The sequence below is a fragment of the Arachis ipaensis genome, chromosome B7 (genome assembly GCF_059453495.1).
Source record: "Arachis ipaensis isolate K30076 ecotype BB chromosome B7, ASM5945349v1, whole genome shotgun sequence".
Lineage (NCBI taxonomy): Eukaryota > Viridiplantae > Streptophyta > Magnoliopsida > Fabales > Fabaceae > Arachis > Arachis ipaensis.
Genome location: NC_142442.1, coordinates 5,675,523 through 5,699,410, shown reverse-complemented (window position 1 = coordinate 5,699,410; position 23,888 = coordinate 5,675,523). Strand labels below are relative to the sequence as shown.

Genomic DNA, 23,888 nt, shown 5'->3' with positions numbered 1-23,888 from the left:
GTTTCCATACCTTTCTTCATAACAGAATTATACAACATTTACACGACTTTTCGCACCACATCTTACATTTCCTATCATCAAAAATTAATGAACGTACATGTTCCTTAAAAATATGATATTTTACTACTTGGAAAAAAAGGAAAATTAGAAACAAGATCCAGAACATATATTCATCATGATAACGGCATAAAATCCTGGGTTCTTCAGTAGCACAATCCAAATGACTCCTGTCTATATATTTTTCTTCTTTAGAATTCTATGGCAATTCTAGCATTCTATCCACTAAGTTCCTCCTTATACAGAGGCAACAAATCTCGGTTACCAAGACCTCCACCCAATAACTAAATAGCCCTTTTGGTACATCAGCAGTCTGTAGAGGTGATCCATTATTGAAGCTCTTTTCTTTCACCCTTGTGCAGAGATTCCTCTGATGCATAAATGCTTCAGTCAGAAGTCCACACTCGATCCTTGCCCGCACTGCAGTCACAGCGTCTCTAAGTGAAATATTGAGGCACACCATCACCACCAGCCCACCTAAAAACCATCAGAGCTGTGTCAGGGCTATTCCTTTCTAATAGCACTTCAGTAACTTTAGGGTGTGATGCTGCACCAGAAATTTCAGGAAGGAAGCTTCAAGCTTCCTAACAGAATAATAAATATATAATAATCTCAAAAGAAAAACAACAGATCAACCTTAACAGCAAATATTACAAAATGTAACATGGTCATTGCATAGGGACTACAAGACCATAGCTCCTCATTGTTACTTTCGGAAGGAGGGATTCTTAGTACACTTACGGCTTAACAAACAGCTGTGTATTTACTTTGATAAATACTAGACCAAGACCCTGTTATTAAATGGGAAAAAATTAGCATATATAATATCTCTGTCTCAAAATAACAGAAAAAGAAGATAATATCTGCATATATATAATGAAGATTCTCAGCCAATCATCATGAGCCAAGCAAGCAACAAGCAAAAACAAAAATATCAGCAAAAAAAAGATAAAAATAGTTATACAATCACTCTATCAAAAAGAAAATCTTCCAAGACTAAACCTGCTTTGTCTTTAACACGCTCTCTTGGAGATGATGCAAATCATGACCTTGTGCTGAAACAGTTCCCTTAAAACATGACTCCAAAATGTCTAGCACATTTGATATCCCTTTCAAGTGTAATGAAAATCTCAGAAGTGAACTCAATTTCTCTTGCATTTGAAAAAAAAATCAAGATTATCTAAACCACATTGTTGGGGAGCACAAAACCTCGGAAGCATAAAATATACTTGCTATAAAAATTATCTTTAAAATTAACATACAATACTTTCATAGTGGTATTAAAATGACCATATCATACGATCAACCCAACCACAGAATCCGCTGTCATTAAAAGGTTAACAAATCTAGTTAAAAATTCAAGATCATTACATACTCAACACACTTCAATCCACATACATCCCAACACATCAGCATGACCAATAACACATACTTGCACCATTAGCAACCCACGCTGAATGAGAACTTGCGAATACCCACCAATTAATACGTCGAAACCGCTACAAGGATCATCAACACAATTCTCCCTTCTTCCTACCTTTACGGACCCTGCACGGCATCATGAACACACATCATTGTCATCATATTGTTAATTTCACACACTGTTCAGTACCACTAATTCTTGAACACGTGTTTCTAATATTTTAGAACAACATTCATAACATGATACGTCCAATCTAGGGGAAGGTATGTCTGAAGTGAATCAAGGTTTTCGTGCTTACCACGTTAACAGTTTGTGATAACATGTTCGCACCCTCGCCCTGGGTTGAGGGTGCTGATGTCGGTGGAGCATTGGGACACCGGGTCCTTCGATGACCAACACAACCGCATGTGCTGCACTTACGCCGCTTGATACCCCTACACCCAAGAGGTTCATTACCACGTCCTGTGCCTTTCGTCTTGACACTAATAGGATCCCTAACCCCTCCCCCACTGTTGCCAGCTCCATTCCCAGCAACTGCACCTCCTAGTCCATTTTTTTTTTCAAGCCAACATGTATCCTCTACAACCTTAGCTAAATATTGCCTAAAGTCCTCCTCCCTAATACATGCTACTTTTGCTAACCGCTTGCAGTGCTGGAGGAATGCACCCACTCTACTCCGATACAAAACACCCGCATCACCATATCGGCTGCTTAACGGTTCGTAACAAAGATCTTCCTTCGCTGCTTTGGACCACCGCGCCAACACAAGACTCTTAGGAAGGGAATCAATATCTAACCTAACCAAAACTGCTAGAATGTGAACACATGGCAAACCAAATGACTCCATCCTCAGGCAACTGCAAAGAAACTCCTCTTTCCCTTTCATATGAACCACATCCCACCGTGAATTCGGTCTTCTATACTTCTGTGTTACATACACACACCTATCGTCACGCTCGATGCACTCCAATATGGTGATCCGAACACACCTTTTAAGTGACTCACGATATCTTGAGAATATTTCCCTTGTGAAGTTTATTGCTCCTGACTTTTCTAACTCCGGGAACTGTGTTTGAAGCACCGGTGTCCCGTACGATGATCGGAAGTCAAGCTCTTCCTCATTGTCCCTCAGGAAGTCCACACATCGTTGAAAATTGGTTACAAACTCAAGTATGCCGTATCGCCTTTCCACAAATCTCCCTAACTTTGCGTGCAATGACTCGCACCGAGATGTTGTGCGGAGCCCAGCATAAAACCTGCCCCGTATGTAAGCAGTTGCCCATGAAGACTTCTTCTCGTATACGTCCTTGACCCACTCTAACTCCCTAACCCCACACTCCTCCAGCATGGCATCCCAAAGCAACTCAAACTCCCCAACCTCAACATCAGCAAGCATGCAATGTCTAAACAACGATGTGAATCGGGGTTTACACACGTTAACCGTTGCATTCTTCAAAAGGTGCCAAGCGCATAAGCGATGGTGAGCATTTGGAAACACTTCCTGAATAGCTACGCGCATTGATCGATCGCCATCAGTTATCACCGCTGTTGGTGCTTTACCCCCCATGCATTGCAGTAAATTTCTTAAAACCCATACATATGATGCAATTGACTCGCATGAAACCATCGCAGTTGCAAACACGCAGGTCTGGTTGTGATGATTAACCCCAGAAAAAACAATTACTGGCAGATTGTACTTGTTCCGCCCGTAAGTTGCATCGAATGCTAGTACATCTCCAAATACTTTATAATCATCCTGGCTTCGCCCATCACTCCAAAATAGATCGCACATGTGCTGCCCCTCACCAACCTCGTACCTCCAATACAATTTCTCGTCCGTCCGGGCCGCACCCTCCAAAACCCTCAACGCAGCATTCACGTCACCATTCTGCATCGCCCTTTGTCGCCTAATCTCGTTGTACATATCTCGCTTTGTAAACGGAACCAAATTAAAACCTCCCGCCTGTGCAGCAATGGACTCATAGATCTTTGGAATTGATATCCCAACTTGCCTCATGCTCTTCATGTGTGCAATATCAACATCAGATATCTTACGGTGTGCAGGTAGATAGTCCACATACTTCATAGGCAGGAGCTCATGGTTATGTTCCTCCACAAAAAAAGACACAAACCATCTCCCACTATCCCCTTTAGGCTTAATACGCATCTCCACAGGACACCCGCACCGAGTCACTACCTTGTGCTCCCTCTTCCGATCCACCTTCTCTAGCCACTTCTTGTCTCTAAACCCTTGTCTATTACACAGATACGTGTAACGAACAAAATCACCATTCCTATTTTTCAACTTCTTCCCTTGTCGCATCGCAAATCCCTTTGCCCTACTATACTCTTCATAGAAAATAGTTGCTTCCGCTGGACTATTGAACTCCATCTTAAGTACATCTGCCGCAGTAACCCGTCCAGCATTAGATATCGTGTTGGTAGTGCCTTCACTCTGCTTATAAATTAAACCCTCAAACTCATCCTCTTCCACTCCTATGTCAAGCATTTTTTCCTGCACGAATTCACAAGTTGACATGTTAAATACCTTTCACGTCAGCTCATAAATTCTCGATAACTCAAAAGAAACCTTTAAATAAATTTATCGCCCCACACCCATACCCAATAGTTTGCTCTTCAATTTTACATAATTCGTACCTCGTCATCGCCCGCCCTTGTAGCCATTTCACCATCTGGATCTGAATCATCACCATTCCCGCATCCCATTTCATGAACTACTCTACTACACGATGCCATCTCCCAAACGCTCCTTCTTCCCTCACGTGGGATATGCGCCCGTTCTACTGTCAACTCGAACTAAGCAAGAACATAACAAACCACATTAGTTTGTCGTGCAAATACAAATCAAAAACCATACATTAACATTCAATCTCAAATGATAACTGTACTAATTAACATACATCTACATACTCATATGCATGAAACATGCATATTTCCAGCAAATATATACGCTAACATATATAAATTAGCTCCAAGTCAAAACCACCAATAAAATAAGCAGCTGAAAGATGCAATAATATTTAAAATAAAAGAAAACACCAATAACAACACATGTATATTCATCTTTTCTGTTTAACAATTACGATCACAACTAGGATTAATCAATTGCCCAAGTTTCATTCTGCACTCGCATCTATTGCCTAACAAACTAAGCATCGGTGATTCGCAGAGTAGAACAACTACTATCACGAAAACTACTATACAATGTACTAAGCAGACATGGGTGTCACTCATACTTCACTTCCACTCAAGGTCATGAAATACAAAGGTTTATGACCTTCAAACCATACTCTCTTAGTCCTGCCTTATAAGCATGAGTAACAACCACCTGTATGGACCATAAATTAGATTTTACTATACAGGTCACCTATGTCCACAATTTCTGCAACACCAATGCATAAAGAATTACACATTACACACTACACAATGCATCAATGCACCAAAGATAAAAAATAATTCAATGAATATGGAATCCCATCTTCTCAAAAAATCTCTTGTCTTTACAAAAGAAATTCAATTATTGCTACACATCAGCTATCTTTTAATCGTTGGTTACAAGTATATGACATCAGCTCCAACACCCTAACTTGATCAAACACACACCCTATGAACCTTCATTATTACTATATGCCAAAACTCAATATCAAGAAACAAAGACTGCAGTGTTCACGGTTCAAGCTTCAAATTATCTCAATTGTTAATACTCAAACTTAACTCACTTCACTATTAGCATTCACCGTAATTAGGCTATCAATGCTTATGTATCCTTATTCACTATAATAGTATCCAACACCCTGGTTTTTGCTCTTCTTGAAAACTACCTTGCACTTCACTAACTTTACAATGGCGGGTACCATAAAGGACATCAGCATTCATCCTACACCTACTTCATCACCTTCATTCCTACACCTAAATACACAAAACCTTTTTTTTAGATACATCACCGTTGGTTAACCGAAGCTGCACAACCTTAACACTGTACCTAGAATGAAAGCAAGCACCACTCACACACACCGAAGGCATACACTTAAAGTAACAACTGCACAAACCACAACACCCATTCCATAATCTTTCATTCTACCAACACCAAATGAAAGCCCCAACCTACTCTGCTTAATGAAAAAGAACAAAACTTACCGCAATGAACGGGACGGACTTAGGTCTTCAGCATCTTTCTTCACCGGTGGCACCTATCGCACAAACAATCTCAAAATCCACTTCGACCCGTTTTTAACGACCACCGATTCCCACAACCGCGAGCTTCACACACGCCCTCCTTACTCCGATTGGGCCACCATCACTCATTGCTTCTCCTCTGTCATCTTCACTTTCTCTGACACCACCCAGTCAACAACGCTTCTCTTTCGTTCCGTCTCGCTACTTTCACATCTATTCCTGTATTCCCATTTTAAATACCACCAGCCGATATGGAAGCCGGCTGACTGCATGCCCAAAGCTTATGGCAAGCTTCATACACTAACTATCTAAGTTGGTTATTTTCGACAAAGACATTCTCCTCATGAGGTTATTTTTGTCTATTCCAACCTCTGAAAACAACAAATTTCAAGTGGGAAACTTGTTCGTATACAGAACATCAGAGTTCCAAACCCGTACGAAGGAACACGGGATAATTTTCCCATTTATTAATATCATAACTCATAAGTATTATTAAAATTGAAGTCTATTGTAAGACTATATAGCATCTATCTTCGGTCTTGATCAAGGTGACAACTAACAAATGAATTTTTTCAGAGATGAAACTACTCCTTCCAAATGAAGAAAAGTCATCAAACTTGAGTGATACATAGAGTTGAACAAGTCCAAGTCTTCCTCACCATTTAATTAAAAAGGATATTCTTAAAGAATTATTTTTTGTTAAAATTAAATCATACTGCGATAAAAAGACTATCTTCTTTGTCACCAGTGAGCCACAATTTTCCAAAAGCTTTGTATGTGATGGTGAACGTGCTTAATTAATAACCTGTTGTCATCTCATCTAAGATTCACACTTCTGTAATTAGAAGGAAAAAAAATTGAGCACATCATTGTGTACCGAAAATATTGCCACTATATATGTAATGGCAGATTAGTGTGAGAAAAATGAGTATAAAAGGTTAAGTGCTTGTTTGGGTGCCATTATTTTGATAAAAAAAGATATTTTTTCAATGAAAAAATATATTTTTTTTATTTTTTAGCGTGCTTGGCAAATTTCTAGTGGTAAAAATAAAAGCACTAAAAAAAAAAAAAAAGATCTTTTTTGAAAAGCTGTAATTTACATCTTTTTTTTAAAAGATCTTTTTCTTTTCAGAAAAAGATATTTTTCATCTAATAAATAAACAAAAAAGTACTTTTATATCGTAATATTCAAACATAATTGATAGATAAAAAGATCTTTTTGCATGAGATATCCAAACATAAAATTACTTTTACTTTTCCATAAAATCTTTTAAAAAAAGATAACTCAAAAAAAATCTTTTCTTAGAAGCTCACCTAAACAAGCTCTAAGTTGGTATTATTTTATTAATTATTCGTGATTTTAATGTGTGCACCTCAATCAAAATTTGGCAAATTTGTAAATTTTTTATCTTTTTGAACCAAAATATGTAGAATTTTATATTGAGCCGAATAATAACAACTCTCTAATAAATGATAGGTAAGAGTTGCAAGGTGATTTAATCCTAATAATTTTAGCAAAATACAAGTGAGGACAGGGTATATAGCTAGCAGCAGTAAAAGTATGTAGCCGGCATGCATGCAGGAGAAAGAAATTAAATTTAGATTCATTCCCATTATATTTTTGTGTCTTATTGCTTGTTTTTAATATACTCTGATCTTACAATTAGAAAACATATCAATCCTATCAGGAGCAGTGATAATTCTTGAATAAGAGTTTACTAGATTTAAACCTGCCAGTTGTGCGGAATTAAAATTAATTAATTTTTATAATAAAAAATTATTTAATAAACAATCTTAAAAATTAATATTAAATTTAAATAAAATTATATGGATATTATATATTTTAGTATTTGAAGAATTTACTGCTCAATATATGTATTTAGTAAACTTAAATATTATAGATTTATAGTACAAGAATAAAACAGTTTGACATAATACAAACATGAATATAATATTTCAATAATTAAAAATAGGTGGATACTACAATGAAGATGGCAAAAATATCTTCTCATGAAGATGCTTTGGTTAAAAGTGTAGTTTATTTATTTAGCCACACTTTAAACAAAAACAACACTTTTATAAATTTCAAAATCTAACCATACAATCCATCATCCAAAGGTTAAAAAGCAATATATTCATATGAAGACAATTATAACATCTTCATTGTAGTATCCCCCTTAAAAATAACATCAATAAATTATGACATCATACTTTTTCAGCATTATATTATAGTTAAATAATATTAAAAAATAAATTGTTGGTAAAAAAATAATATATAAATGACAAAAACAATATATAATTGATTAACACAATTGAATTAAAAATAGCAAAAGAAAATTTAAAAACATTGTAAGAATTTCATATATTATAGTATTTTAAGAGTTCATAAAAAATATATAGTAAGTAAATTATTTAGTAAACTAAAATAAAGAATTGTAATCATCAACCAATTTTTTTAAATAATTATACAAAAAAACATTAACAATAATAAAAGAGAAAAAATAAAATGCATAAGATATTTACAGCACATCAAGTAGTTGAAATGCTTGCACTATTTTTGTGAGCGATGAATTTATGATAAATTAGTTAGAGGGGAGTGTTAAGAGTTCAGTAAATTTTGTGATTTGTAGTTATCAATTAATTATCATTGGTATTTTTAATGGTGTGAGATTTCATTCAATAATATGCAATTACTCATTTTTCTTTTGCTGGTTGAGTGCTGACCAAATTTTAATAAAAATACTGACTCTCTAAACTTTCTCTTACTTAAATTATAAAAGTCTAAAACAACTTGAAATAGATAACCTTTTATTATATCAATAGTTACAACTAGTAAAGAGAAAAGTTAACTTACAACAAACTAAAATAGAAAAGAAAAACATATTAAGCTAATTCATTCTTCTTCTACAATTTTCCGGTGATTGCATTGTGTGAGAGGTTAAGTCCTTTGAGAGAGTATAACACTCCAATGACATGTGGAATTTCCCCCTCAAACAAGTTATTTGACATGTCTATGGTTGTGAAAATAGTTAATATCCTTGCCAATTCTATCACTTGACCTTTCATAATGACCACCACAGAATCATTATATGAACCGTTGGTAATCATATACTCTTGGCTACTATCATCCACAGTCATCATTCCTTGAAACTCTCTGAAGTATTGCATTGGCAAGGGGCCATTGAAATTGTTATTAGACGCATCAAGAATTCTCAACTTGGTCGTACTCAAACCAGTGATGGTACCATGAAATTTGTTATGTCGTAAACTAAGTACTTGTAATTCTTCAAGAGTTTCTAACCAGTTGGGAAAGACATCTTCTATTTTATTGTCACCAAGGTCTAGAACTTCCAGTTTTGTGCAATGAGCCAAACACTGCGGTACTGGTCCCTCCAATTGGTTGCCATTCAACTTTATCGTCTCAAGAGCATTAGTCTTGGAGAAGTATGCAGGTATGCTTCCATGAAAATGGTTGATTTGCAAATCCAAAACCTGGAGTGAAGGAAAGGTTCCCAAACATTGGGGAATATCGCCACTCAAATTGTTGTGGGACAGGATTAGCATATTCAGGGACCTTCCATTGCAAATTGTTGGAGAAATTCCTCCAGTGAAGTTGTTGTTTGAAGCTGAAAAGTAATAGATGCCATCTGGTGGATTTGGAAGATCTCCTTGCAACTTGTTGAAACTAAGATCAATGAAGTTTATGTTCCATTTGTATAACAACTCATTAAACCATTTGGGAATCACCCCTTCAATTTGGTTATTAAAGATGATACATTCATCAGCAAAGACAGGGAGTCCTCTCTAACTGAAGACATGTTCACATCAGTTAGAACAAGCTCTTTCAAGTTTGTGGCGTTAAGAATGAGTCTCTTCATCTTTACCAGCTTTGGGTAAACAGGGTTCATCATCTTCATCAGCTTCCGGTAAAGGAGGATCACAAGGCTTTTGTCTAAACTGAGAATGAAAATTGAAAACTTTATTAACATGTAAAATTCAATTTATAATATATGCATACATTGCAGGCGTTAACACATACATCCAATCAAGTATTGCTACAATATCATAATAGTTTTACTCACAACTCACTGTCTTAAAGATTTACAAATGAAAACATGTGATAGGAGCCACAGCCAATGCATCAAACTTAAGCTCCAACATTTATTCATTTATATGAAACGCCACTCAATTTTTTAAGGAATAATCAACTCATAATTAAGAACCCTGTTTACTGGTACAATGCGTTACTAATTTACTATGGAGTGACCAATTACCGTTATACGAAAAATCCGAACTTTAACCAGATGGGTAGCAATCAAGGTGTCCTAGAACAAAAAACTAGCTAACATACAAATAATTCCCACAAAAAGAAAAAAAAATTGTTCCGCAGCCAGGAGTTGAACCCGAAAATTCTAATCATTGAATTTGCCTGAGTGCTACTGCGGATAATAAATTTGTTGTGTACTTATCTGACAAATATTATTTTTATTATCTTAATGTTTGGTTGATGTCTTTGATTATCAACATAAAAAGAGAATTAATCATAAAATTATATAAATATTTATTATATCATGATATTTTTTTCAATTCCAAAAGTGAGTTTATTATTAAAACAATTTTTTTTCAATTTTAAATTTATATCAAATTAAATATAAAAATATATTAAAAATTATTAGTCATAATAAATATTTAATGCATATTTTTCTAAGATATTTAATTAATTACTATTAAAAATTTTTATTTATCACCTCCATATTTTAAACAATATAAAAGTATTTAACTTACAAAAATTAAAAAGTTTATTGAATTCTTATTTTATTTAAGACATTACCATCAAGTAATTACTATAGTTCGAGCGAGAATGTTGACAAATTTCCTATGAATGTTGGTGATAAACATTAGAGCACCTCCAATGGTGAGTTCCTCTTTGACTTTTTTCTGACATATAGGAACTCTAACCATTGGAGGAGAGAAGGAGTGAGTTCCCGCACAAGGATCAAGGTAAGGGAGTCCCTCTAAACAGGGACTCAAATTAACCAATAATAACTTGCCATTTGGCAAGTTATTATAAAAAAATAATAATATAAAATCTGAAATAATTAAATAATAATTAAATTAGTAATAATTATAATAAAAATTATATTAAATAATTATATTTTTATTTAATTAATAATTTATATTAATTATTTATATTATAATTAATATTGAATATTATTTATATTATTATATTAAATTATAATTAATTAAATTTACTTATATTAAAAAATAAATTTAATTTTTATACCTTATAAAATAATTTTTAGTTGAGTTGGTTATTTTTATTTTTAAAATTTAAAATGCTAATGATATTATTAAAATTAGCAGTTGTAAACACAAAATTATAAATTAGTATAATCTCGAATTATATATTGTGTATTATTATTATATATGAATTTATTTAATATTAATATCTTTTAATAATGAATTATTTTTAAATTTATAAATTTAAATAATATTATTGAAAAAAATTAATTATATTAATTTTAAGTATTTTAATTAATTAATTAAGTGGGACCACAATAGGGACTAAAGTTAGTTCCTCCTAATGGAGAAGAGGGAGATGCTTTGAGTTCCTATTTATTGTTTATGACGCAAAAGCTGATGTGGAGTTACTTTTTATGACAGGTGGGCCATAAACAGGAACTGGGATGAGTTCCCTACTGGAGATGGTCTTATGATCCTTTATTTTCATTTGGTTTTGGGTTGACCACAAACTCCACTAAGTACTAAAATGAAAAAATCTTGTATGAGAAAATTTTCTCTAAGAACACCAAGTTATCATTAACTTAGCATTTATTATTAATGATTGAATGTCTCGAACTTAAACTTATGAGATTAATAACAGAAAAACTTTTGATTCTTTGACATTTCTTTTTTTATTTTTTTTTTCGTCTTGGATAGAAGGTGCCTCAGGCTCATATAGTAAGAGGAGACATTATTTTCTGATCTAAAATAAAAAACTAAACAAAAATCAAACTGCTCCTGATGTTAAGGAACAAACAAAACACCTCAACTATGAGAAGCTTGGTTATTTAAGTTACAATATTATTGACACTGAAACAAGCAAGAGGAAGATGAGTAAAGTGTGATCTCTCACCATTGATTTCATAGGTGGGACCAATAATAAATATGAAAGAGAAACTATTTAAGGGTAGAAGATTACACTTTACTCTCTAAAATGAAAATCAAACTTTAGAGGATCCAAATCCCATAAAATTCTTTCATGCCAACCCCAATTCTAGGTACCCGAGATGGATTGGGAGTGTGCAACATACACCCACACAATTTTTTTTCTTGGATTGCATGGCATGTGAGCTAAGACTCCTTGGCAGATTCAAAAACTTCATCACGTGTTTCATTGAGACAGTGGGCCTTGCCTCTTCATGCGGACCAGACGAACCAAAAATGGCTGTTAGGAGAATGCAAAATATTTTAGAGGCCACCACACAATTCATTGAGTCAAATAAAAAGTAACGATAGCCCACGGACATAAAAAATATAACAAAACCCCTGAAAACTGTGTCAAAAAGTTCAAGGACCCCCTATAATCCTTTTCATGTCAGCCCCATTCTATAAGTCACCATATTGGTGTTAAACAACAAACCTTGTGCCAATGAGCCTTGGCTCTAATGGCATTTCTCCCCCCTCTCCACGTTAAGGTGGAGGGTTCAAATCCTAGAGAATGCAATTGAAAAAAAATATGATAAAATATGTGAAGAGTGTGTGGGTGTGTTGTGATAGTGTGAGTAACTGAATGTGTATGACCAAAAAAAAAAAAACCTTAAAACAGTTCCATGTCATCAACAGAATAAGTTCTCTTAAATACTGAGAGAACCCTATTTAAAAATATAACATAAATAATTATTTAATATTTAAAATTGATTATAAAAAATAAATTAGACACTAAATTATAGACACTATAAAATTCTACAAAAAAAAAAAAAAAAAAAACTGTAAAATTTGTCCAATGACATACACAAAAGGTGATATAAAACAATCCGCTCAATATAAACATAAGCTTAGTCTAAAAAACCTAAGCTAGCATTTCTGTATTCAAGTTAGAAAGTATTCTTTACAAGAAAATCTTCCAAAGGTCTTCTAAGATCCATTCAACGCTTTCTCTTTCTCCTGGCGGCTTGTTCTGCTAAGACCTCTGGGTTTCTTCTGCGTGCCACCATAACTTTTGGAGGAGTTGAGGTGTAATAACCACTGCAGAAAGCATACAAAAACAAATAGAAACAACGGCGTAAGCCAAACAATTTTCAATTAAAAACCATAATCCATATGCAGGAGATAAACATATTATAAAAAGAGAAACCGTGACTCTTACTCCCAATACTCCTCCTTTCCTCCTCCACCTTCGGCACTTCAATTCCAAAATAAAAGAGAGAATAAACCTCAGTTCCATTGATTTTGACTCAAGGGCTTTCAGATCCTTAAGACCACAAGTTTCACAGCACAAGGGAATGACTTGGGTAATAAAGGTACCTACAACACACTCCGAACAAGCAGCATCATTAAGCGGGGACAAAAAATTAAAAAGCACAAAAGATCAATTTTAGTAATGATACCACCTTCTGGAGGTTCTTCATACAGTTTACAGTAATCCACATGAGTTTCACGATTAGGCATTTGATGCATCCGGGCATAGAAGTGCTTAGTGGTATCCTCTGATGTATTGGGCGTGTTTTTAGGATATTTAGGCTCAGCTATAAAGTGCAGTAGACGTATACAGCCAAGTTTTTTAAACAAACGGCACAGGTCATCACGAGTATCAGTAACCTTGTATTGCTCTTCCTGAAAAACAAATAACAGAGAAGAATTTTTGTTTTATTGTTTAATAAAGGTACTATAATCAAAAGAAATCAATAGACTAGGACTAACAAGTTAATTTACCTCTTTTAGCCCATAGTTGTAGTGTTTCATTGCAGCTAATGGATACGGAAACATAGTCTCAATAAAGTACCTTCTCATTTGCCTGAGATATCTGGGAGAATGCCCAAAAAAAAGGGAAAGAAAAAAAAAAACCAAATGGAAGTATTATTAACAAATTGATATATTGGTTACAAATCATAATTGGGGGAAAAAGAGTAAATAGTACCCACTCTTCTACAGGTTCAGTGCCTCTCTTAGCGCCTTTAACAAACATGTTCCTTTCCCTTTGATGTCACAAAGAATTTGATTAGTAAGAACAAGGAAATTTAAGCAATAATAATAATAATAATGTAATAATGTAATGCCATAAACTATAATCGAAAAAAGTTAAATGAATAAAATCATGCTGACTTACTTTTTTTCATCTTTACCACCTTCAAGTAAAGGGGCGTTTTCGTCCTTACCAGCTTCAGGTAAAGAGGGCTCTTCGTCTTTATCACATTCAGGTAAAGGGGGATCACAAGGCTTTTGTCTTTGATTTCAAACAAAATTGATTTGCGAGAAAAAGAATATTAAAAAGAAATCAATATATTGATAATTTGCTGCGTATTCTTATTAGGTGAACAATAAGTATGTAAAAAAAAAAAGCAAGAAGCTCATAAAAAGTAACAAGAAATCAAGAATGACCTGCGTCTGGGGCGACGTTTCTTGGAGCTATGATTGACTGAGAGTGGTTTGTTGGAGCTATGATCAAGCTGGACTTGTCTGGGCCTCAAATAGCGCTCGCCGACTACGCGACCGTTACATCTTAGATTATATGGTATTGCTGCTGCTTCTTTCATGCTGCTGTTGAATTTCACTTCTTCTACAGGTTCTGAATACAATAAGCAGAATGAATGATGAGAATTTAATGGATTTAATAAAGGCAAAACATTACAGTCCTAGTAAAAAAATTGGGTATGTCTAAAATCAACCCAATTATTTTGTGCCTATTAGATGCACCATCTTGTATGAACTATTAGATTTTGTTAAATGAAAATCTAAGAATATTATGAAAGAGAAATAACGATAGACTTTATAAATATAGAATATATTAGTATATACATATATAAATATATTTTAATACAGAATATTTTAAAAATGACAAATATAATATTTTATTTTAAAATAAATATAAAATATATAAATATGTAAAAAATATTTTTTATTTATTAAGATTAATTATTATACAGTACTATTTTTAATTACATAATATAAAAAATTAAATTATTTTATATTACTTTAAAATAATTAAATTATTTTATATTATTTAAAAATAATTAGATTATTCATTAAAAATTATTTATTAATAGTTAATTTTATTAGAAATATATCATTATATGACATAATTTTTTAATCAAATATTTGTAAACATATATTTTATTCAAAATAGTATATATAATATTATTTTAACAAAATTAATTATTATATAATATTTTAAAAAATGTGTAATATTTATATTTATATGTATTATATATATTCCGAAATAAAAATTTAAAAAATTAATTTTAAAAATTTTAAACGTATAATATTTTTATGTATTATATATCACAATAAACGTGAAAACAATAAACGTGTAATATCATAATAAAAATTAAAAAAAATAAAAAAATTAATATTTTTATGTAGAATATATAACATTTTAAATGAATTTTATTTCTATAAATATTTTGGAAAAAAATTATATTATATAATAATATATTTATATTTCTGTTATGTTAAAAAATTACGTTAAACTATTTCAATTTATATTACGTTAAAAACTATTTCTATCCTTTCCAATTTATATTAAAATTTTATTATATAATAATTTAATTATTTATCAAGTAATATAAAATGATTTTTATATTATGAAAATATAAAATAATAAATTTTGAATATAATAATTTAATTATTTGTCAAGTAATATAAAATAAAATTTTAATTATTTTATATTTTTAAGTTACAGTTTAAAAGATTATTTTAATATAATTTTTTAATATTGTAAAATTTTTTTCATAATAATTAATCTTAATGAATAAAAAATACTTATATATTTTGTATTTATATATTTTATATTTAATTATTTAAAAATAAAAGATTCTGTTGTCATTTAAAATATTGCGTATTAAAATATTGTCATTTAAAGCATTTAACTATGTATTAGAATATTTTGTATTTATTAGAGACCATCAATATTCTTCTTTTATATTCATTAGAATTAATTATTATACAAATTTTTTCTAATATTAAAAAATAAATTAAAATGATATGTTAAACTATAATATAATTTATAAGATAATTAAAATTATTTTATATTACTTAATAAATAATTAAATTATTATATAATATAATTTTAATATAAATTGGAAAAGAAATAGTTTTTTAACGTAATATAAATTGTTTAATGTAATTTTTTAATGTAACAGAAATATAAATATATTATTATATAATATAATTTTTTTTAAATATTTATAAAAATAAAATTCATTTAAAATATTATATATTATACATAAAAATATTAACATTTTTTTGTTTTTTTAAATTTTTATTGTAATCTTACACGTTTATTGTTTTCATGTTTATTGTGATATATAATACATGAAAATATTATACGTTTAAAATTTTTAAAATTATTTTTTTAAATTATATATAATACATATAAATATTACACGTTTTTTTCAAATATTATATAATAATTAATTTTGTTAAAATAATTTTATATATACTATTTTGAATAAACTGTATGTTTACAAATATTTGATTAAAAAATTATGTCATATAATAATATATTTTTAATAAAATTAACTATTAATAAATATTTTTAATGAATAATTCAATTATTTTTAAATAATATAAAATAATTTAATTATTTTCAAGTAATATAAAATAATTTAATTTTTTATATTATGTAATTAAAAATAGTACGGTATAATAATTAATCTTAATAAATAAAAAATATTTTTGTACGTATCTATATATTTTATATTTATTTTAAAATAAAAGATTATACTTGTCATTTTTAAAATATTGTGTATTAAAATATATTTATATATATATATACTAATATATTCTATATTTATAAAGTTTATCAGTACTCCTCTTTCATAATATCTTTTGATTTTCATTTAATAAAATTTAATGGTTCATAAAAAATGGCGCATTTAATACGCACAAAATGGTTGGATTGATTTTAGACATACCCTAAAATTAGAAGGGGAAAAAGGGAGAAGAATATGAAAGGATACTGCGAAAATAAAAAATAGAAAAGGTAGTAAAACCAGTGGAATGAAGTCATGATCTAAGAATGATACATCAAAATTTTAATGAAAAAACTGAATTATTACCAAAAAAAAAAAAGATTTTTTTATTAGACTTTCAAATAATTTGTCAAAGTTAAAAAAATCACTACGCAAAATTACTGGGATCTTTTAATCTTCTTCATATAATAAGTAAAGCAAATCACTCACCCCTCTTAATCACACAATAAAATAGGCATAAAACAATTAAAAATTTTATTCATAATTTTTTTTTAAATTATTTTATAAAATGTGTTTAAATAGACTCTAATAGATTAGCTAAAAGATAAGATAAAATAATTTAATTTAAATCTCCTAAATATAAGATAAGTAGATAACTATTTTAGATTAGATTTAATTTAAAATTAATGTTCTTAAAAATACTATTAAATAAATCAGAACTAAATCAGAACTAAAATAAATCTTCTAACAAACATTAACAATAAATCAAATCCAAATATAAGCCTAAACATGCATAGTGGCATCCATAAAATTTATTCATTAAAATTTGTGTAAATTGTCTCATAAAAAGTATTTAAATAGTCTCTAACAAACTAATTAAAAAATAAGATAAGATAACTATTTAAAGTATATTTGATTTTATTGGATTATGTCAGATTTAATTTAAATTTAAAATCTTAAAGATATGATAACTAATTTAAATCGGAGTTGATCTTATTATATTAGATCATATTTAATTTAAATTTAAAATTTTTAAAAATACTACTAAATAAATAAGAACTAAATCAAATCTTTTAACAAACCCTAACAATAAGACAAACTAAAATATAGACCTAATAATAATTTCAAAAATTAATATTAAATTTGTGTCTTTCACTAGACGTGAAAAACACGATTGGGCCTCTTGCTTTCCTTACTTAGGCTTGGTTTGGTAAAGTTTTTCGAAGAGGTGTTTGTGCTTTATGAAAACACAAGCTCCTCGTCTGTACTTTTAAAAGCAACTAAGGTGGAACTTTTTAAAGTTGGTCTGTACTTTTAAATTTTGAAAGTCTAATATAACCCCATATATTAACTAATTTTCAAATTTAACGCTTAAATTTATGTCTTTTATAGTATTTTTAAAGTTTAAAAGGAGTAAAGTATCGTTTTTGTCCTTGATGTTTGGGGTAAGTCCCAAAATTGTCCCTAACGTTTAAATCGTTCTATTTAAGTCCCTAACATTTCAAAATTTGCTCAATGATGTCCTGTCGTTAGGGATCTATTAACAGAATTGATGGCGAGACAAAATTGAGACAATTTTAAAATGTTAATAAATTTTAATTTTAATTTTATCCTTCAATAATATTAATTTTTTATAATACATAGTTATTCAATTATTTTTTAACCATATCTAAGTAATTAAACTTAATCACATTACTTTTATTTTAAATAAATTTAAATCTCATTTCTGTTCTCATTTTTCATTATAGGAAATTAGGAAAATATTGATTCTCATCTCCACTTATTGTGAGAAAATATAGTTCTATTGAACATCTACAAAAGTTATTTAATTCAATAAAAATATGCTGATTCTAATATAATTATAATAAAATAATTTTAATATTTTTTAACTATATCATATAATAAAAGTAGTAAAAGTCGATTATCAATTGTTAAAAAAAGGACATGTTACCAATACAAATTATTTGCACATTAATATTACTAAATTACTTTTAAATATGACATACGTAAATGCAACTTTCACATATCTACGAAAACTGCAAAAGAAGTTGGGCAAAGAAGGAATTACACGTAAACTGCTAAAGAAGTATAGCGATTAACGTTAAAACATGTAAACAGCTGTATCCAGTTTTGGCATTCGTGAAGAAACTGCTGGAGGGTTGTTGCGGTTTTTTTTTTTTGTGTTCCAACGTAAACCGCTATATCTAGGGATAATAAAAAAAGTAATATTAATGGTTATATCTCTAATACTCCATAAACTTCCATTGTACACATTGTATATATCTATTGACTCCTCATACTTTTCCTTTTATATATCATGGTTGTTCCATCTTACTTGGTGCTTTCACTTGAAACTTTTTCTTTTGATAATGACCTCAATCTTCTCTCCATTTAGTTTAGATCAAATATACCAATTTTTTTTATTATTTTTAATATTTTTTTATTTTTTAATTTTTATGTTTATATAATATATGTTATTGGTTTTATAGAATTTTTATTCTTTTTTATCTGTATGAGTTTTTTTTTATTCTTTAATGTACTCTATTTTCGTTTTGTATAAAAAAAAAGTAAAGTATTGTTTTTGTCCCCAACGTTTGGGGTAAGTCTCAAAGTTGTCCCTAACGTTTGAATCGTACTATTTAAGTTCCTAAAGTTTCAAAATTGACTCAATATTGCCCTGCCGTTAGCAGGACATGAGACAATTTTGAAACGTGAGAGACTTAAATAGGACGAAAACGATACATAAAAATAAATTTAATTTTATCTTTCACTAATATCAATCTTTTATGGTACATAGTTATTCAGTTATTTTTAATCACATTTAAGTAAATTACACTTAATCACATTATTTTGATTCTAAATAAATTTATTATTTTTTATAATTTTACTCTTAAATATTTTTACTCATCATGAAATGTTTGAAAAATGACTAGAATCACATTACTTTATTGTATATTTATCATTTTTTTACACAAGTTTATGTACTAGTCATTCTACAAACATTTTATGATGAGTAAAAATTTTTAAGAATAAAATTATAAAAAAATAAATTTATTTAGAATAAAATTAATGTGATTAAGTGTAATTTATTTAGACGTGATTAAAAAATAATTGAATAACTATGTACGGTAAAAAATTGATATTATTAAAGGATAAAATTTAAATTTATTTCTATATATCGTTTTTGTCCCCAACGTATTCGTCCTATTTAAGTCCCTAACGTTTTAAAATCGTCTCAATTTTGTCCCGCCGTCAATTCTATTAACAAATTCCTAACGGCAGAACAACATTGAATCAATTTTGAAACATTGGGGACTTAAATAGGACGATTCAATTAGGGACAACTTTGACTTATCCAAAACGTTAGGGACAAAAACGATACTTTACTCTAAAAAAAATTTATTTTTTATTCGGCTTTGTAAAATTTGTAATTGTAATTGCGTCTAGTGTTTCGAAAAGTTGTAATCGAGTAAGTTTTTTCTCCAAATGTTTTAATTACGTAAATTACGCTTAATTTGATTGTGATTTAGATTTAGTTTTAGATTATTAGATGAAAATATCTAATCCCTTATATCAACTAAATTTTAAATTTTTATCGGGTAAAATAACTTAGCAAAATCCCACCAACTTTCAATTTGAAGAGCAACATTCATAATGTGACTGAATAATGCACATTCAAGATTCAACACAAGAACTGGATCAATATACTATGTTATATACCAGTGCAACAATAACAAACAAGATAATTTAAATTTGTATATAACAAACAAGCTTTCTGAAGCGGTGACCAAAAAAACAAAATCTGCTCTTGTAGCTAACTACTATCACAATTAGCCTAAATATAAACACAAACTTAGTCTAGAAAACCTAAGCTAGCATTTCTGTATTCAAGTTAGAAAGTATTCTTTACAAGGAAATCTTGCCAAAGGAACAGTCATACAGACGAGTACAGACTCCACATTAGTTCAATTCTTTTAAGATCCATTCAACGTTTTCTCTTTCTCCTGGCGACCTGTTCTGCTAAGACCTCTGGGTTTCTTCTGCGTGCCACCATAATTTTTGGAGGAGTGGAGGTGTGATAACCGCTGCAGAAAGCATACAAAAACAAATAGAAATAATTTTCAATTAAAAATCATAATCCATATGCAGGAGATAAACATATTATAAAAAGAGAAACACTGACTCTTACTTCCAATACTCCTCCTTTCTTCCTTCACCTTCAGCACTTCAATTCCAAAATAAAAACAAGTCAATATAAACTCTTATAAATATAAATCACTATCACTAAAGAGAGAATAAACCTCAATTCCATTGATTTTGACTCAAGGGCTTTCAAATCCTTAAGACCACAAGTTTCACAGCACAAGGGAATGACTTCTTGGCTAAAATGGAGACCTACAACACATTCCGAACAAGGTGCATATTAAGCGGGGCCAAAAAATTAGAAAGCACGAAAGATAAATTTGAGTAATGATACCAGGTTGTGGGGGTCCTTCATACAGTTTACAGTAATCCACATGAGTTTCACGATTAGGCATTTGATGCATCCGGGCATAAAAGTGCTTAGCGGTATCCTCTGATGCATTGGGCATGTTTTTAGTATATTTAGGCTCAGCTATAAAGTGCATTAGGCGTATATAGCCAAGTTTTCCGAAATAACGGCACAGCTTATCACGATAATCAATAACCTCGTATTGCTCTTCCTGAAAAAAAAAATAACAGGGAAGAATTATTCTTTTTATTGTTTAATAAAGGTACTATAATAAAAAGAAATCAATAGACTAGGACTAACAAGTTAATTTACCTCTTTTAATCCAGAGTTGTAGTGTTTCATTGCAGCTAATGGATACGGAAACATAGTCTCCATAAAGTACCTGCTCATTTGCCTGAGATATCTGGAAGAATGCCCAAAAAAAAAAGGGAAAAAAAAAACAAATGGAAGTATTATTAACAAATTGATATATTGGTTACAAATCATAATTGGGGAAAAAGAGTCAATAGTACCCACTCTTCTACAGGTTCAGTGCCTCTCTTAGCGCCTTTAACAAACATGTTCCTTTCCCTTTGATGTCACAAAGAATTTGATTAGTAAGAACAAGGAAATTTAAGCAATAATAATAATAATAATAATAATGTAATAATGTAATGCCATAAACTATAATCGAAAAAAGTTAAATGAATAAAATCATGCTGACTTACTTTTTTTCATCGTTACCACCTTCAGGTAAAGGGGGGTTTTCGTCTTTACCACCTTCAGGTAAAGAGGGCTCTTCGTCTTTATCACATTCAGGTAAAGGGGGATCACAAGGCTTTTGTCTTTGATTTCAAACAAAATTGATTTGCGAGAAAAAGAATATTAAAAAGAAATCAATATATTGATAATTTGCTGCGTATTCTTATTAGGTGAACAATAAGTATGTAAAAAAAATCATGAAGCTCATAAAAAGTAACAAGAATGACCTGCGTCTGGACCGACGTTTCTTGGAGTTATGATTGACTGAGAGTGGTTTGTTGGAGCTATGATCAAGCTGGACATGTCTGGGCCTCAAATAGCGCTCGCCGACTACACGACCGTGACATCTGAGATTATATGGTATTGCTGCTGCTTCTTTCATGCTGCTGTTGAATTTCACTTCTTCTACAGCTTCTGAATACAATAAGCAGAATGAATGATAAGAATTCAATGGGTTTAATAAAGACCTTGCATTAGACTCCCAGCAAAAAGACCGGAAGGGTGGAAAGGAGAAGAATAAGAAAGAATACTACGAGAATAAAGAATACCTTTAAAGAATTTGTTTTCGACAACGTAGTTCACAAGGCAGAAGTTGAAGAAATCACTCTGCAAAATTACTTTAAGTTGGATTTTTTAATTTTCTTTGTGTAATATAATAAAAGATGCATAAAGTAATTGAAAATTTTATTCATCAAAAATTCTTTAAATTGTCTCATAAAAATTGTTTAAATAGATCTCTAATAAATTAACTAAATTTAAATCTTTAAAGATAAAATAATTAATTTAAAATAAATTTGATTTTATTAAATTATATCAAATTGGATTTAAATTAAAATTCTAAAGATATGATAACTAATTTAAATAAGAGTATGATTTTATTAGATTAAATTAGATTTGATTTAAATTTAAAATTTCTAAAAAAATTATTAAACAAATAAAAACTAAATCAAATATTCTAACAAATCCTAATAAAAAAACAAACTAAAATATAGGCCTAATAATAATTTTAAAAATTAATATTAAATTTGTATTTTTTACTATACTTAAAAAATAGAATTAAACTTCTTGTTATTCTGAGTTTGACTTAACCCAATAAACTTTATGAATTGGGGGATGCTCCTATAAAGTTACAGAAAATGTCTTTTTATAAGGACGCCTACGTGTCGTTGTATTATTGGACGTTTTTAATAAATCGGTTTTTTTTTTAAATTTTTTAATTAACCAAATTAAAACCAATTTTAATATTCTAAAATCTGGCCAGACCGACCGGTCTAACCGATTCAATAAAAAACCGACTTGAAAAATAGTCTGGTCCACTTTCCAAACCCACCCCTTCCCCCTAACAAGTAACACCCGCCCATTTCCCCTAGCACCCACCCATTTCCCCAATACGTGAATCATATATCACTATCACCTGAAGTCTGAACCCATAGCACCTTCCAAACTCACCCTACCAAAACCCTAAGTTCTCCCTGCAACTGTTCTGCCGCGGTGCCGCCGCCGTCCGTGCTGTCGGCGCCTCTGCTTCCTCTCTCGTAGTTCGGCGTCCTCCTTCCCCCTGTCCCCGTCCTCCCTGGATTCTCTCGAACTTGGAGCAGCTCGCCGCTGTGTTGCCACTCGCTGTCGTCTCGCCGGGCGCCGTCCATGTCGTCGTCGAAGGTTAGCGGCACTGCCTTCACTTCGGTTCTTCTCTTCCTTTTATGCCTTGTTGTTGATTTTTGAATGTGAAACTGTGACTGGGTTAATGGAAAATCAAATAATTGATTTTGTGTTGTTGCTCTTTTTTTAATTCCTGAAACTTTTGTTGAAATTTTCTTGCTGTTGCTAAAAATAGAAATCAAATCATTACTGAAATTTTTGTTTAGCTTTATTGATTTCAGGTTTAGTGTGATTAGGGATTACTTGTTACTGATTTTGTTTTGTTTTGTCAACACCTATAGGATTTCTATGTTCATAATTCTTGAATTTTGGGTGAATCCTCAATTTGTGTGCATTTAATTTGTTGTTTTCTACAAGTAAAGAACCTTCACCGAGAGAATGTTATCTACTAAAAAAAATAAAAATA

General features: G+C 30.5%; 3 protein-coding genes across 6 annotated transcripts in view; all 3 read right to left on the bottom strand.

Moving 5' to 3' along the window:
* Positions 1 to 14,517, bottom strand: part of LOC107609011 (uncharacterized) — a 50,334-nt gene extending 35,817 nt beyond the window's left edge. Inside the window, exons 1-8 of one of the 4 annotated variants that reach the window (XM_088493982.1) lie at positions 14,279 to 14,517; positions 14,007 to 14,123; positions 13,822 to 13,875; positions 13,613 to 13,703; positions 13,288 to 13,513; positions 13,114 to 13,204; positions 13,047 to 13,082; positions 12,685 to 12,925 (exon numbers count right to left, since the gene is read on the bottom strand). In XM_088493982.1, the coding sequence (XP_088350108.1) occupies positions 12,826 to 12,925; positions 13,047 to 13,082; positions 13,114 to 13,204; positions 13,288 to 13,513; positions 13,613 to 13,703; positions 13,822 to 13,875; positions 14,007 to 14,123; positions 14,279 to 14,433 (870 nt within the window). In that variant the 5' untranslated portion in view covers positions 14,434 to 14,517 and the 3' untranslated portion in view covers positions 12,685 to 12,825. Of the gene's footprint in view, positions 1 to 12,599; positions 12,926 to 13,046; positions 13,205 to 13,287; positions 13,514 to 13,612; positions 13,704 to 13,821; positions 13,876 to 14,006; positions 14,124 to 14,278 lie in introns of those variants that run through there. The other 3 variants (XR_015892308.1, XM_088493980.1, XM_016310828.3) reach the window with 3 other exon arrangements.
* On the bottom strand, positions 1,734 to 3,890 carry LOC107606556 (protein FAR1-RELATED SEQUENCE 5-like). Its single transcript, XM_016308606.2, has one exon. It carries the CDS (start codon positions 3,870 to 3,872, stop codon positions 1,734 to 1,736), a length of 2,139 nt encoding a protein of 712 aa, XP_016164092.2. The 5' UTR covers positions 3,873 to 3,890.
* A 5,754-nt stretch (positions 14,518 to 20,271) lies between the features above and the next one.
* Positions 20,272 to 22,420, bottom strand: LOC107606558 (uncharacterized). Its single transcript, XM_021107108.2, has 9 exons — positions 22,372 to 22,420; positions 22,051 to 22,237; positions 21,790 to 21,906; positions 21,599 to 21,652; positions 21,395 to 21,485; positions 21,068 to 21,293; positions 20,892 to 20,985; positions 20,780 to 20,815; positions 20,272 to 20,675 (listed from the first exon to the last, which is right to left on the bottom strand). The coding sequence occupies exons 2-9, from the start codon at positions 22,203 to 22,205 to the stop codon at positions 20,576 to 20,578; spliced, it is 873 nt and encodes a 290-aa protein (XP_020962767.1). The 5' UTR covers positions 22,206 to 22,237; positions 22,372 to 22,420; the 3' UTR covers positions 20,272 to 20,575.
* Positions 22,421 to 23,888: the final 1,468 nt, after the last annotated feature.